Source organism: Rhinopithecus roxellana, chromosome 3 (assembly GCF_007565055.1).
Source record: "Rhinopithecus roxellana isolate Shanxi Qingling chromosome 3, ASM756505v1, whole genome shotgun sequence".
NCBI classification, from domain to species: domain Eukaryota; kingdom Metazoa; phylum Chordata; class Mammalia; order Primates; family Cercopithecidae; genus Rhinopithecus; species Rhinopithecus roxellana.
This window is the reverse complement of record NC_044551.1, coordinates 2,761,809-2,778,718: the sequence shown is the minus strand read 5'-3', so window position 1 is coordinate 2,778,718 and position 16,910 is coordinate 2,761,809. Positions and strand designations below refer to the sequence as shown.

The 16,910-nt window shown below is 39.5% G+C and overlaps 1 protein-coding gene across 2 annotated transcripts in view; it reads left to right on the top strand.

Moving 5' to 3' along the window:
• SV2C (synaptic vesicle glycoprotein 2C) overlaps nucleotides 1-16,910 on the top strand; it is a 276,999-nt gene that overhangs the window by 51,610 nt on the left and 208,479 nt on the right. For both annotated transcript variants that reach the window (XM_010352825.2, XM_030927481.1), the window contains one exon: nucleotides 1,803-2,478. In XM_010352825.2, the coding sequence (XP_010351127.1) occupies nucleotides 1,899-2,478 (580 nt within the window). In that variant the 5' untranslated portion in view covers nucleotides 1,803-1,898. Of the gene's footprint in view, nucleotides 1-1,802; nucleotides 2,479-16,910 lie in introns of those variants that run through there.

Sequence of the window (16,910 nt, the reverse complement as noted above, 5' to 3'; positions counted from 1 at the left end):
TTAATGGTGTTTCTGGGGCTGATTGGGTACAGGAAGCAGCTGGTGTGCAGTGTCTGATGTGATCATCCGTTCAATGGATAGGATGGCAGTTTATTTTATTTATAGTGAGAATTATTCTGATTTTCTGTTAATTTTTAAAGTAGGAAATGTCTCTCAATTTCGTCATTGTCCTGCCTGCCCCTTTTCCCTGACTTCTTGAGTTTCTGAGCACCCCATCCTCAGCCTCCTTTGTTACCACCTTTCCATTTTTTCTTACTGTTCTCATGGATTCTCCCATCTCTCTCTTCCTCCCTTTCTCTTCCTCTCAGTTCTTAAAAAAAAAAAAAAAAAAAAAAAAAAAAAAAAAAAAAAAAAAGGAAGACAAACAGAAAATCGTTTACTAAAACATTTGGTTGAAAACCTTGCAATCATATGTTTATTTTAATTTCATTTTATCATCTTCCCAAACGCAGGTCTGTGAGAGTCATACTCCTGTTTTGCCTACTGGGCATTTGTAGGTATTCAGTGGGAATGAAGCAAGGTCCGTTTATAAACAAACACCTGTTTGTCTTTATTGCTGGGTCTGATTGTTGCATTTGGATGAGTAGTTAAATGTATGTTAGTAATAGCCACTTTAAATATTTTAAACTAGGTACAAAATGAAAAAGTAGAAATGACGATTATATAAATCAATGTTTGGAATGCTGCCGTAGCTTAAGGCTTGGGGAGTTAATGATGGGGGAGAAAGACTGTTTTAACCTCCATATCATCTGTGTACAATGATGAACCTGACCATGACTCACATGAGCCACCAGAAGAGGCAGCTGAGTGGACAAATGGAATACAAGTTACCAAGAGGTCAGCCTGAATTTAAGGAACCAAGGCACGAGGGGGCTATCAGCGAAAAAGAAAACCAAATAACAGGTCATGGAAGGTCCAGACTTTACTACCAAAACAGCAGCTAACCAGAGTGGCAGTTGGAGGAGGTGGGAGGGAGAGAGAGAGTGTGTGTGTAGTGGGTATCCAGAGATGAAGAAAATAGAAGTGGGGTTGTGGAGGTACATGGCGTGGAGCTTACCTGTCCCTGATGGCCTGGGGGTAGTTTCTGAAAGGGCAGACTCCTCCCACCGAACAAGCCATATGTTCTAATTCAATATCAAATGCATCCGTAAAATCATTTGATGAACTGTGACGATCCTATGGATATGACACTATACTAGGGGAATATACTCCTTGTCTGTTTGGGGTGCCATGTGAGTCCCTGTTATCATTTTTTGGAAGAAAATACAATGTTAAGTATGGGGGGAAATCCAATTTTACAAACCTAGCTATAATTTGATAGTAATTGTATATGGGGCTGCTTGCTTTTCAATGTGAGGAAATAGGCCCAGTAGGATTCTTCTAATACTCTGGTTTTGCCTTTGCAATATTTGTTTGTGTCCGTGAGCAATACTGTTTTTCTCAATCAAGGTATATGCTTATAGCAATTTCAAAATGTGTTGGGTGTACTTTGAAAGATGCAAAATGCTCTGTTTTATTCTCAGGGGAATTCCTGTGTACTGTTACCCTGGGGATAGAATTCCTTAAAACAAAACAATAATGATAGCAGCGAAAACCCTAAATACTCCAAGTGACGTTCACACTTTGCTCAGAGAAGCAGCATAGGCTGTACATATGTATACAATGAGATCAAAAAAAAAAAAAAAAGGAAAAACTAATTCTGTGTTGTAGTTTGTGGGGCAATGAAAAGAGGCCAAGAAATAGATGGAAGAAAAATATATGGAAAGGAATAATGAATATCTCCTCTGTTTCTTCTTTCGCAGTTCTGTTTTGAACCCAAAGTGGATGATGCCATCAGAGCTGAACCACTGAGGCTGTGAAAAATTCCCATCTTCTCATTGGCCATCAGTCGAGAAAAGATGGAAGACTCTTACAAGGATAGGACTTCACTGATGAAGGGTGCCAAGGACATTGCCAGAGAGGTGAAGAAACAAACAGTAAAGAAGGTGAATCAAGCCGTGGACCGAGCCCAGGATGAATACACCCAGAGATCCTACAGTCGGTTCCAAGATGAAGAAGAGGATGATGACTACTACCCGGCTGGAGAAACCTATAATGGGGAGGCCAACGATGATGAAGGCTCAAGTGAAGCCACTGAGGGCCATGATGAAGATGATGAGATCTATGAGGGGGAGTATCAGGGCATCCCCAGTATGAACCAAGCGAAGGACAGCATCGTGTCAGTGGGGCAGCCCAAGGGCGATGAGTACAAGGACCGGCGGGAGCTGGAATCAGAAAGGAGAGCTGATGAGGAAGAGCTAGCTCAGCAGTATGAGCTGATAATCCAAGAATGCGGTCATGGTCGTTTTCAATGGGCCCTTTTCTTCGTCCTGGGCATGGCTCTTATGGCAGATGGCGTAGAGGTGTTTGTCGTTGGCTTCGTGTTACCCAGTGCTGAGACAGACCTCTGCATCCCAAATTCAGGATCTGGATGGCTAGGTGAGTGTGTGGTATCCGTGAGACCAACTCTGAAACTGGCTTATTTGTTAAGCACAGTTATCAACATAGAGAATAAATACTTTTCATCTAGAGCACTGCATTTTTTCTAACAAATTTTTTATTACAAAAAATTTTAAGCATACAAAAGAATAAAAATAATTGTACAGTGAACACCTGTGTATACCTACCACCTGGATTCTGTAGTTCACATTTACTGGATTTTCTTTATCATCTGTCCATCAACCCGATTTATTTTTATGCATTTCAAAGTAAGTTATAGTATGTTTTAACTTATATTTTTATCATAGTTGCATTGATTTCTCCTTTATTAAATTCCAAAGCTACTCTCTTGGAAGTTAGTAATGCTGTTATATTTAACACTTTTTTAAATACAGAGATTAGTTCTGTAAAACTCTGACAAATGTGATTTCAAATGTCAAATTTTATGTGTAATCCAGTAGTTTATTTTAGGAACTTGATAACTTTAATTTTTTTCTATTATCTATGTGTATGTTTGCTTAGATTTTCAACTAGCCTTATTCATATAATTTTCTATAGGTGATTTTTAAATCTTTTTCAAGGTGTGTAGCTTTGTGTCCAAACTAGAAAAACTTCTTTATATTATTTGAAATCATGTAAGTATTTAAATGTGTGTGTTAATAATATAACCTCTTTATAAAATATCTATACAGCAGATTTGATTTTTGTTTTGAAGTTACCATGCACTCAGGTTTGTATTTTTACAAAGCTATAGTTAACACTCTCTGAGTTTGTGCAAGGGGAAAATAAGTAGGCAAGAAGCAAGCATGCAGTGAAATATCCTCCCAGCAGTTTAAGGATCCACAGCAAACACTTGGTATATAAAATCAGGAGGATTTCCAAACTGCTTTTGCAATTCGTGCCTCAGAAAACACATTTATGTGCATATTAAATCTTTATGTGTTTCAGAGTCTATGAAAGAAAGTAAGAATACTTTGTATCTACATTTCCAAGGGATTTCTTTAAAGCTTCAAAAACAAAAGTATACAATTATTTTTGTGGAAACCTGGTAACTTTATTAAGTAATGTTGTTATCACTGATGCTGAGAAATTTTCTGGGTGATTAAAATTAAATGCCATATCCTAACTTGCTCTATGACAACACAAGAGAGATAATCATGAATGAGAAAACGATATACATCTTTTTATTCTTTTAACACTTGTTTCTTTTATATGATCCACTCCTAGTATTCATTTCTTTACGCTTAGCTAAAAGAAATGGATCCATGAAAGTAGATTGTGTAGGTTGAAGGGGTGGGAGTCAGGAGCATATTTTGCATATTTTGCTGGTACACTCATTTGTGTATTCCACTATCAAATGCAGACATCACCACGCTTCAGAGGGGGGTCCTTGGTCATTCATCAAATTGATCATCTCAGTAGATTGGTTTTGTATCTAGCACTGTATTGCATTTTTGTTTTTTGTTTTTTTTTTTTGGTGAGCATGTGTATCCAACTGTAAGCCTAGACATCAAAATATGTATTGAGATTTTGCTAAAGGAATATATCAGCAGAATGTGTAAAGAAGATAGACCCTTAGAAATATACCCCCATAAATAATTAATAATTGCCAGCTTAAATTTAGAATAAAAAATATTTTAATGTTATGATCCTACCATTTATACTGGAAACACTACAGAAAAATCTAAGCCCAACTTGCCCTGTGCCTTTATCTTCCTGGTGCTGTATGAAAGCACAGTATGACATATGGTTCTCTTATCAAACCATCCTCCAAACCCAGAAACCCTGGTGATGTTACCTACCCCCGGGTGGCATTTAGAAGTGTAGATAATGCTGCAGAACAACTGGAGCACAGATATTCTCATCTGCCCATAAATGTTGCCTGCTTTAGTGAATTAAAAATGTGTCCCCAGGAGTGTATAGTTTCACTCAGTGTTGTGAGTCCCCAACAGGAGCATTTTAATGCTTTCATAACTGTGCCTTCCAGACTTGCATTTCAATTATTTTGCCATAGTATTTTCACTCATAATTGCATTCTAACAGAGTCTTTTTAGACAAGCATTTAAATTGTTTTGCCATTTTCATTTCATCGAATAATAACTTTGTAATATAATTACCACACTAAGTCATAGCAATAAGATCAAAATGCAAGAAAGCAGGATGCATGACCCATGTTTGGTGGCATTTTGAGGATATAGATTTGCAAAATAATTTCTCATTTCCTACTAAGCATTGTGTCATTTTCCTCAAGGAAGACCAGGAACAAAAATACAACCCAATTTATGTTTTAATTATTTGGGAGATTGAGCCTCTCTTTGTGTTTGCTAAAAGATTGACTTAAAGGTATCTAAGGGCATACAGTGTGTGTATATCTGTGTGTGTGGTCTGTGTGTATATATAACATTGTTAATTGGGCCAGAATAAGTTAGAGTAAATATTTAATTATCTAATGATCTGCTCTTTGGAAGAACAAGGGCAGTCACTTAAAGATAGGCTGTTCTCTATTGCCAAAGTCTATTTATTAAGCACTTACTGTGTGTAAAGCACAGTATTGTCACAAGGATAATAAGACAAAAAAGAGAGACAAGATTTCTCTATCCAAGGAAGTTATAGTCTAGTGTGGAAAAATCACAAATGGGTAGATTGCCAGTCTAGATACCAAGTATCAGTGGCCATAAGACAAGTGTAAATAAAGAGACTTCAAGCAGGGAGAACATGTTACAGGGTAAAGCCCTGACTAAAGCAGTGGAGAGAAGGAATGGATTTCAGAGCTACTCCAGAGGTAGAGTCAGCAAGGATTTGCTCATTGATTAGCTTCGAGTGGGGAGGAAGGGACCAATTAATGAAAAAATGGCAATTTGTTAAATTAGGTAAGGCAGAATATAGATTTTAGCAGGAGGGAGAAAGATGAAAATGTTTAGTTTGAGACCCTCTCATTTTGAGGCCATTGGGGACAAAGAGGAGTGCCAATGGACTATTCCCCATTCAAGCTGAAATGCCCAGAGATTTGGAAGCCATGTTGTTTAAGACAACATTGCCAATGACCTTAATGCGGGAGAGAATGGTTTCCTGCTGAATACTGTTTATGGGGCTGGTGGTGGAGGAGGAATCATTAAGGAGGTAGAGGAGAGGCCAGAGAAAGGAGCAGCCAGGGGAAAGGGGAGGTCTGGAACTTGCTGGAAGAAGGAAGGGATGTATAGCTTTCAGGTGCCACAGTCTTGCAGTAGAGGCTGGCAATTAAGAGTTATTGGCTGCTGCAAACAGCTCTTAAGATGAACACAGTGAGCACAGTAAACACAATGAGCCAGAGTAGGAAGTTTTTAAGCCTTCTTATTGAATGAAGTGAAAATGTGTCCTCCAGATTTCCAGGCCTCGGTCACAAGGTGGGGTTTTCCAGGACTCAGGCCTTCTCCCTTCCCATTTGCTGTGGCTTAGAGTGGATGCTGTGGAAGTGGGCCTTCTGACTTAACTCCTGTCCACTGGTTGTTGAGGGGGGCAAGTATGGTTCTAAGATTACCCCTAGGCAGGAAAGATGTGCAACCATTTTTAGCTCAGCCCTACCCTGACTCTAGCCCATTAGAGCAGAACAAGCAGTATGCTGGCACCTCTTCCCTTGCATCAGAGGGGCTGGCCTCCCATTCACTGGCTTATTTTCTCCTAAGACCCAGCCAGTGAAGCAGAGAAAATGATCATTATTGGTTCAACTGCTTTATTGCTGAGGGTTACAAAGATGAGCGATATTTAAGAACTAAAATATTATCACAGCCAGGTGTTGACTAATACAAAATAGATGCAAAGCAACATATTCTAACCCAAAATGTGCTTTTATAACTAAACCTGAACTAATTAATAGTGAAACATCCTGTGTTTCTTTTGTCCTTTTCAAGGCAAATATCAACTGCTACCCCTAATTCCCATATGCATTGGTAGTTTTCAGGACAGGAGTTTTAGCAGTGTAACTGAGACAGGGCCAGATTGCTTTGGGAAGAAACATGAATGTTGTTCAGAAAAATGGAGACAGCAAGAACATTTCATTCGATAAGCATTAATTGAGTACCAACTCTGAGCCAGGTACCTGGCAAGGTACATTGAGAGGATATTCTGATTAGTATGTTGTGACCTTGTCATTCAGGAACTTTATTTTTATTTATTTATTTATGTATTTATTAACAATGTGACAGATACACTTGTGATAAATTTTAGTGCTTTATGTTTTTTGTTTTTTCTATGACAAAGATACTGAATAAAATGCTGTAGGATTGCAGAGGAAGGAACTACCAGGTTTGCCTTTGGGAACTGATGAAAATTCATCTAGGAATTGATTTTAAACAGGATTTTGAACCATGGCACGTGTATACCTATGTCACAAACCTTCACATTCTGCACATGTATCCCAGAACTTAAAATAAAAAATATAAACAGGGTTTTGAGAGCTGGATAAGAGTTTACCACGCAGATAAGAGGAAGGATGGCACTTCAGGAAGATGTTATAATTGCCCAATAGCCTGGACTTGGTAGGCCATTATGTGAACTTATATGTGGTAGGGGTAGTAGTGTCGGAGCTGACAGGTCACATTGTGGATATGTTGTGAAGACCTTAATGCCAAAGTGGGGGTTTGGACTATCATTAAATCATTAGACCTGTGTTTTAGAAAGCTTCCTCTCACAGCAGTGTGGGGAGATAGTTAGATGGGAGAGAGACTTAAAATGTCAAATAGACTTTAAGCTACTTACGCATGTGACCATTTGCAAGTAATTTAAATTTCTCTGTGCCTCTGTTTTCATAGCTGTATGTTGGTGCTATGAGAATACCCAATTAGATTGGGAAGATTGAATGAGATAATGTATAACTCTTAGCAAAGCATTGATTATATAGCAAACACTAATAAATGATAGCTGCTGTAATAATTAATAGAGGTGTGAGTATCAGTTAGGAGGCTAATGCAATAGCCCAGGCAAAACATGATGAAATCCCAAACTGTATCAGTTAATAGGGTGAGTGAGGCATCAGAATTGGAAGCATTTCTGGAAGATTAATGGAAAAATTTGCTGAATGAGAAAGATAAGCAGATAGTTGAGGATGATAGCCAAGGGATTGGGCAGGTACAGGGAAGGCAGAGCAGATGAGGAGGCTGGTGAAGTTCATTTTGGAGGGTGTTAATGTGGTAGGTAGAAAAGGTCAGGACCAGAATAGCAGATATGAGATTCTGAAAAGGGAGGTTTAACCAGAGAACACAGCTAAACAAGAGGTGGACAATGAGTAATGAATGTATCAGACAGCTTAGCACAGGGTTAGAGAGTCTTTTGGCCCCCAAATAACTAACAGCCAGTAGTAAATTCCTCTGCATAATGCTTTTAGATTTTTTAATTTTTTTAAAAAAGAAAAATCTTATTACAATCCTCTTAAAAGCTCCTGTTTCCCTTCAGAACCAGTGGCCATGTTTAAAATTTGGTCTATGTGCTCCTCTAGACATGCCAATTAGATGTGCTTGTTCTGCAGAGCCCTCTTTGGAGTTGGAGTGGGAGTGGGGAGGTGTTGACAGGACCCCCTCTGGCATCCCTTCCCTCTGCTTCATCAGAGCAGACTCAGATTCATCCATTTAGGTGAAGAAAGGATTCCATAGCTAAACAACAAAAAATTTTAACATCTTATCTGGAATATCAGTGATTTCAGCTGTCACACTGGTGTTACAGCTTCAGTGTTTGATGAAGTGGTGTTATGAAGTAGCCAGGATGCGTGGGGCATAGCTCAAGGCCCTGAAAGAAAGATTAAGATGAATAAGGTTTGGCTCCTATTACCAGGGGGAGTCATAATATTTCCCAACTTTTGTTTCCTTAGTGATGTAGGCAAACCCTGTCATTTTAAAGATGAAGATAGGAGACCCAGAGAACTCAGTTGACTTGCCTGATCTGTAGCTGCATATTAGCCGAGGCAGACTCTGGAACACATATACCAACTCTTAGTCCTGTGTTCCTTTCCAGTTCCCTCACATTTTCATTTAAAGCCCTTTCAGTGGGGATAACCCAGAGAAGAACACAAGGCTTTCCATTCTTGGTGAAAATACACCACTTGGTGAAAATAAGGTATGTCAAGCAAGCTAAAGGTGATCTGGAAATTCCCTTTTTGCTTGTGAAGTCCAACAGAGTAATCACCTGTTGAACTTGTACATTTTTCTCTGCTTTTTAAAAACCTTAATAGAAGATGTCACATGTTTTTTATAATTATAAACAGTACATAATGGCAAATATATGATCACAAATGAGAAATTTGATTGCCTCAGAGAATTGAATTAGCCCATAGTACAAAGTCATCTTAAAGAGGCAGAGTGGCAGAAAAAATAAAAAAAGGGAATGTCAGCCTCATGGGAACCAAGGATTTTGTTCCCTACTCTATCCTCTTGCCCAGATCAGTGTGTGGTACATAATAGGATCTCAACAAATATTTGTTGAATGAATGAATGACAGTCTCCGAGATCTTTAGCACTTTGAGAACTAACTGAAGATATGAACATATCTAAAGTAAGCATGTATTATTTTGGGCTGGGCGTGGCAGCTCACGCCTGTAATCCCAGAACTTTGGGAGAATGAGGCGGGCGGATCACGAGGTCAGGAGATGGAGACCATCCTGGCTAACACGGTGAAACCCTGTCTCTACTAAAAATGCAAAAAAATTAGCCTGGTGTGGTGGCAGGCACCTATAGTCCCAGCTATTCGGGAGGCTGAGGCAGGAGAATGACTTAAACCCAGGAGGCAGAGTTTGCAGTGAGCCGAGATTGCACCACTGCACTCCAGTCTGGGCAATAGAGTGAGACTCTGTCTCAAAAAAAAAAAAAAAAAAAAAAAAAAAGAATGTATTATTTTGAATTGAAACTCAGTAGAGGAGGAATAGCAAAGAAAAAGTCATAGATGCAGATGTTGGCAGTGCCCTTCCAAATAGTGCTCAGGGTTGAGGTGCCCTGATCTAAAGATTTAGCCTATCTATCTAGGGGCCACATGTATCTCTATTGTAGGGAAAGATGCATTAGGCATCCTTGGCCTGGAATTTGTGAAGACCTGAATGCTGTAGCTAAGATCTCTCATTCTCATTCCATGTTCCAAAGCAACTTGAGGATTTCAAATTCAGCTTTCTCTAGAGCTTACCCATCAGAAATAGGCTGGCCAAAGAATGCCAGTTTTCTTGGGAGTCCTGTTTTTCATTTTAATTGGCCAACTGGCATTCTGTTTTTTTCTATCAGTCGTGGTGAGGTTGACCGTTGGGAGTCTGCTTCTAAGAGATAGATCTGTCCTTAGTGTGCTGACATATCGGGTTTCTGAACATATAAGACTGAGGTCCAAACCAGTCTTGCATCCTGGGAGGCCTACTTGGGTGTTCGCCTAGTTTCCTGGAGAAATAGTTCATCTTCATAGATACTAGGTTTTCTTTCAAACATCTGCAATATTAGCTAGAGTAAATCGGTATATTGGATGAAAACAGCTAGACCAATAACACTAAAGCATTAAAAAGACAATACTTTTACATATAACTGGAACTTTACTTGACTTTTTTCCATTTTTAGAAGCTCTTGAAAAAGTTTTTTAAATATTTCTAAATAATTCTAGAATAAATATAGATATTTACAAATTTGGGATATATTTTTGGATAGAAATGGAGTAGTTGTTTTTGTTTTACTTAAAACTTTTCTATCAACAGACTACTCGGCATTCCTATATCGTCCATTGGTAGCTAGAATGTTCACTCAACCAATATTTATTGAGCATCTACTATGTCTTTTTCGAGTGTGTCTAACCCCTGCTCAGTGTTTCCGGGTAGACTAGCATATCCAAGCTGATGACAAAGAGGGACACAGAGTTTTTCCTCTTTTAGCTTTATTCCAAATTTTTGATGATTTGGCATCTGAGTGTGGCCTAAATTTTAAGACCCATAGTTTTTTTCCCCTAAAAATGTACACTGCAGACTTTAGGATCAGCAGCTCTACACCCTGCTTGATTTCTTTGCCCTCAGCATCTATGTGGGCATCTCTCATGGAACTTTATTTTTTGTTGTGTATGCACCCTCTGTCTCTGTTTAGCCTCTCAGGCATCACAGTGATCCTAATTGGAATTAAAAAGTTATTGACTCATAGAGCACATCCTGTCTACCAACACTAGCAAAATCTTATTTGGATTCATTATTGCAAAATTGGAAAAGAAGATTCAATAATTTATCGCCATTATGGTCCTGGATCTTATTTCCTCTTGCCTTTCAAATTCTCCTGGGGGGAGAGAGGCTTCTGACATCCGAGTGGAGGTGGACCAAGCAGCCTGAAAAGACTCCTCCATCCAAAGAGTCAGAGTCACTTTCACAGGACAGGAAATGAACAGAAACTCCCTGCCTCATTCCTGAAATTTGCCAATAAATAGCATGCTAAGACAGTGAAAGTTTAATAGGAAAATATCCTTCTGCCACCCTGAGGGTCACTGAGGGTTTTCCATAATATGGCTCTGAACCTGAAGGCAGATTTCTTTATTCCTGCACTCTGAATTATTGTATTCCTATATCCTAGAACACTCTAGGATGAGGATTCTGATAGGAATCCTCACTCACACTGAGAGCACTGGTCTTACATACATTAATCCAGTCTGAGACTCTACCTAAAGTCACTGGAGAACTTGCTGATGTATTTTCAAGTTGGAGAATGTGTTCATGTGGACTTCACTTTAAATAAGGCAATTGAAGCCAGGCATGGTGTCTCACACCTATAATCCCACCACTTTGGGAGGCCAAGGCGGGTGGATCACTTGAGGTCAGAAGTTCAAGACCAGCCTGGCCAACATGGTGAAACCCCGTCTCTACTAAAAACACAAAAATTAGCTGGGCATGGTGGTACGTGCCTGTAGTCCCAGCTACTCAGGAGGCTGAGGCAGGAGAATGGCTTGAACCTGGGAGGTGGAGGCTGCAGTGAGCCAAGATCACGCCACTGCACTCCCGCCTGGGTGACAGAGCAAGAGTCCATCTCAAAAAAAAAAAAAGTAAAATTTAAAATGTTTAAAAATTAAAAATAAATAAGGCGGTTGAATTGTTAATTATCTAACAATTGGATCAAGTCAAATACAAATAATACAGACTCATAGGTTTGATTTCAGATTATCAATATGCAGTTGCACCTTTTCATGTGAAATCTAACATCTATGTATTCTCACACAAGTAAGAGCAAGGGCCTTTAAATGGCCTGAGCTTCCTGCTGAACACTTCAGTGTTAGAAACTATTCATCACATTCATCTTAATCAATTAGTCTGATAAATTACTGATTAAGTATTTCTGACACACATATTTGCAAACCAACATTTTTACCCTAAATTTAGGAATTTCTTTTTGGCCTGTAAGATTGTGAAATAAAAAGTAAAAGAAGTAAATGAGTGTGGTTCTTACCTTCAATTTCAAATAGAGGTCTCTAATCAAATTGAAAATGATGAGGAAACAATGAGTTTTTCCAATTAAATTTTTTTTTACTGTGAGGAGTTTGCTTAAAAATAGAATTTAATGATCTTTACATTATTTTCACATCTCTCTGTCTTGATCCTGTTTAATGTGCTTATAATCGTAACTGCAATTATGTAAATACAGGTTAGTTCATCTTTGCTAACTTCACATTATTTCACATAAAGATTTTGGAGAATTGATACAGTGTGTTGTGGGCACTAGTGAGTGTATGGCCATTCATAATTCACTATTCTGGTACCTTGCTTAGCCATCTGTTACTAAGCATTTGAATGTATCCAGTTCTTTGCTTATTATATGAAAATAATGCTCCAATTAATGTCATGATTAAAATTACTCTTTTGTTTGGGACATTTAGTTGGTATGTTTTCCCCAAAGCAGAAATGAAAGTTACTAATGAGTATATGATATTTTAATTTCTTTTTAAAAAACATTAACATAAGTAATACTGAAAGAAGAAAATAATATGACAAATATTCAATAATGTTGGAATGCCAGACAACACAGGCCCAGGGAATAGTCAAGGCTGAGTAGGAAGTCCTTTGCATATTCTCCAAATATGGTATCTCTTCAACTTTTTCTTTTTGTTTTTGAGACGGAGTCTTGCTCTGTCGCCCAGGCTGGAGTACAGTGGCGCAATCTCAGCTCACTGCAACCTCTGACTCCCTGGTTCAAACAATTATCCTGCCTCAACCTCCCAAGTAGCTGGGATTACAGACACCTGCCACCACGCTTAGCTAATTTTTATATTTTTAGTAGAGATGGGGTTTCACCATGTTGGCCAGGAGGGTCTTGATATCCTGACCTCATGATCCACCCGCCTCGGTCTCCCAAAGTGCTGGGATTACAGGTGTGAGCCACCGCGCCCAGCTAGCGTATTCAATTTTTTCTTAAGGAAATTGGTTGCAATGATGATGATGAAAAGGCATTAGTGTGCCCAGGGGAAAACATTAGTAGTCAGATGATGAGACACAGAGAGAGGATAAAGGGTGCCCCATCTTAGGTACTTACCCTTCAAACAATGAAGTAGCCCCTAATCCCTTACCCCAGAAATCAGTTCATTCTCCCATGTCCAACTCTATGTTAGCATTTCTCAACAGGAGCCCTAGTAACAGGGACAGGTCTGTGCTGTGTGGTACTGTCTCACACATTGCAGGATGTTTACTAGCCATGACCTCTGCCCACAAAATGTGAGCAGTGCTTCCCAGACATTGCTTAAAACATGTGCCTTACCACACTCTAGACAAGGCCTCTCAAATACATATTTCTGCATGACCCCCAGGAAGCAATAGGATCTAGGGCTCAGGCTCTAGTGGTGGCATTACCACAACAGCAGTGGACCCTGGAATTCAGTGTGGGGGAAACAGAAGAACTGTTTCTTGTGCTGGCTTTCTGCCCTCCTGGTAGTGGTTCTACATCTTCTAGGATTGCGGTTTTAACATCGAGGATCTTCTACTGATCTTGACAATGGTCTTGAATTTTTTCCTAACTAGTATGTATTGGAAAACCAAGCCGGTCAGCAACTGAGCCGTTCTGGGAGTTGTAGAGCTTAGAGAGAAAAGGTGATTTAGTGCTCACAGAATAAAACACCCTAAATTTGAAGAAGAGAAAAACTGAAGTCAAATAAGGAGGAAATGACTCACATAGAGGCACATGCCATTACCGGTGAGGTAGGAATAAAAACTTCGTGTGCCTAATTTTCAGACTGGGATTTTCTTCATCCAAAAAGTGCATAATCTCAGTTGGTGGTGGCGGTTACACAACAGTGTGAATATTCTCAACATCACGTCATAGTAAGATGATATATTTTATGTTGTGTGTTTTATACAATTTTTTAAAATGCAGTGTTCCTGTGCATTTAGGAATGAAGAGCTGTTTATCAATATTGGAATAATGCTTATTTCTGCCATAAAATTTATTTTTTCACTGTAAAGACCGAGCCTGGAAACAGTGAAGCTGACAGCTGAGAAACTTCCGAAAACCCTAATAAAAACACTTTCCAGAGCCAACTTACACTGTGGGGCTGCCATGGACAATTGTGCAGGTTGTGACCTGCACAAAAGGACCTGGGCTTGTGGAAGGGGTGGGGTTGGAATCCAGCCCTTTCACTCACCAAGCCATTCATCTTGGTTTAGGGCTGCTTTTACATATCTGGAGGAAAGGATGATCTTTGCTAATTCCTCTTCCTTGAGGGAGCTCCTTTTCGTAATTCATCCACCCAGATGAATCCGCCTTTTCCCAATTCATGTAGAAGTGTCTTCTGTGCCAGGAGGCTCTGCTACTTGATGATCAACTTTAGGTAGTGGGGAACCTGAGGAGATACAAAAGGAGAAGAGATATAAGAAACTATGACCTTACCCTTCCAAGAACTGAAGGCAGACACAGAATATTCAGAAGATGAGAACAGTTCAAAGGGAAAACAGTTAACTAAAGTGCAAATATAATTCAGTCAACATTCACATAAGCAGTTACAGTTGTGGATTTTAAGTATAGTCAGATTAATAAGAGGATTTTTGTTTGTTTGTTTTTTTAGCAAATCGTGTCTAATTTGCTTAAAATATTTGGGAAATGCTGAGAAATGAGGGAATTTTGAGTTTATAAGTACACTGCATGTTAATGACTCAGAATAATAGAATTGGAGAGAATGGACCGTCTTCTCTTGCTGAGGCCCAGGCCCAAGAGAAGAGCTCACGCAGAGCAGAACTAAGCTACAGTCACCAGGGATTTTGTGGGAAAGATTACCTGTATACTGGGAGGGGCCCATGCAATTTGCATCACCATAGCTCCCCTCTCCAGGAGTTCCTGGGAGAGCATTTCTGTTTAGGTACATAGCAGAGGAGCAAGCTCCTAGAGTGGAAGTTAAAGGGGCTGCTTAATGTTCGGTGTGCACTTTGTGAGGTTAGGGAGGTAAGATGTTAAAGCCAGATGCTGCTCTACTTAGTATGGGATGTCAATAAGGTACTTACTTCAAAGTAGGTACTGGAGCGTACCATTCTTCTAAAAGACTAAGATTTTGTTGTTGTTCTTCAGAGAAGCATTTGTGGAATATTTCTGTAGTATTTAAATGGCCAAAGATCAATACACAAAATAAATTACAGTCCTGGTGGCTTTTAATATTTAAATTTAGATAATTATGATGTCCAAAGAGAAGAGAAAGAGATGCTTTAAGTCATTACCAAAAATATCTTAGTCCTTGAGAGGGATTTGCTGAACCAAAGCGAGAACGAAGTCTGTGTGTCCCCTTTTCTGCAAAGAAGCTGACGCCACATGATACAAAGGCCTGCCCTTAACCCAGTTAATATGAACATGACATGGCACCAAAGAGGGGAGAGAATCGACAGAGAGAGTCCCAGTTTTCAGCTCCCAAGCAAGATCTTTGAGTGGGAGTGGGAAGGGTCCTTTTGCCCTTTCCTAATGACTAAATGAAACCAAATCTACCGAAGAGGCCCCTCCTCTCCTCCTGGGAGATGGTGGTACCATTGTCAAGATAGGTGGGGTACATTTGGGAGAGATTAGGGGAACACAGTTTGACCTTCACATTTAAGAATCCAGTTTACTCCTGTGGCCTTGTTTGCACTCTCCTCCCATCACTCATATAATAATTAGATGTCCTTGCCTTCTGTAAGCTCATTTCAGTTGGGGTAGCAAAGATATTTCTACCACATACACACAAATGCTTCTCTTAGGGGTTCATGTGGAAATGAAAACACAGTGTGTTCCACTCCATGTGAAAAGCAAGGCTGCTGTCTCTGCAGCACAGTGCTTCCTGACAAGGACCCAGCTGAAGTGTCATGAAGCTACTCACCTGGAGGTGGCATCAGCATCTCCTGCTTCTTAAGTCAACCAGGGAAAGCACGGACAAGAGCGGCTGTGTGGGTGTTACAGGAAAGGTCCTGATCCAGACCCCTAAAGAGAGTTCTTGGATGTCGCACAAGAAAGAATTCAGGGTGACTCCACAGTAAAAGCAAGTTTATTAAGAAAGTAAAGGAATGAAAGCATAGCTACTCCATGGAGCAGCCCCCGAGGGTTGCTTGCTGCCCATTTTTATGATTATTTCTGGATGCTATGCTAAACAAGGGGTGGATTATTCATGCGTCCCCTTTCTAGACCATATAGGGTGACTTTCTAATGTTGCCATGGCATTTGTAAACTGTCATGGCACTGGTGGGAGTGTAGCAGTGAGGACGACCAGAGGTCACTCTCGTCACCATCTTGGTTTTGGTGGGTTTTGGCCAGCTTCTTTACTGCAACCTGTTTTATCAGCAAGGTATTTATGACCTGTATTTTGTGTGAATCTCCCATCTTATCCTGTTACTTAGAATGCCTTAACTGTCTGGGAATGCAGCTCAGTAGGTCTCAGCCTCATTTTACCCAGCTCCTATTCAACACAGAGTTGCTCTGGTTCAAATGCCTCCGACATGGGGGCTAATGACGTCAGAACTGGAAAGAAAGATGATAAAGGAACCAGATTAAAAAAAAAAAAAAAAAAAAAAGCAAAACAAAACAAGGATACCAAATGGAAAATAAACAAAAAAAAAGTTTTAAAAAGAAAAAAAATTAAGTGCTGACACATGCCACAATATGGATGAACCTGGAAAACATGATATTATACCAGACACAAAGAGACAAATATTGTCTATAAATTATCTAGAATAGGCAAACTCATGGAGATGGGGAGTGGATTAGAATTACCAGGGACTCTTGTAGAATTACCCAGGGCTCCGTCCAAGGGAGAGGGGAATGGGAAGGTACAATGCGTACAGCTATAGATTTGTGGTGATGAAGACGTTTTGGACATAGGTAATGGTGATGGTTGACAACAATGTGAATGTAATCAATACCATTGAATTGTACACTAAAAATAATTAAAATGGAAATTTTTTTGCTACATAAATTTTAACACAATACAAAAAGAAAAAGTTGGAAAGAAGTCCTTTTGGAGGTGAGTGGGTG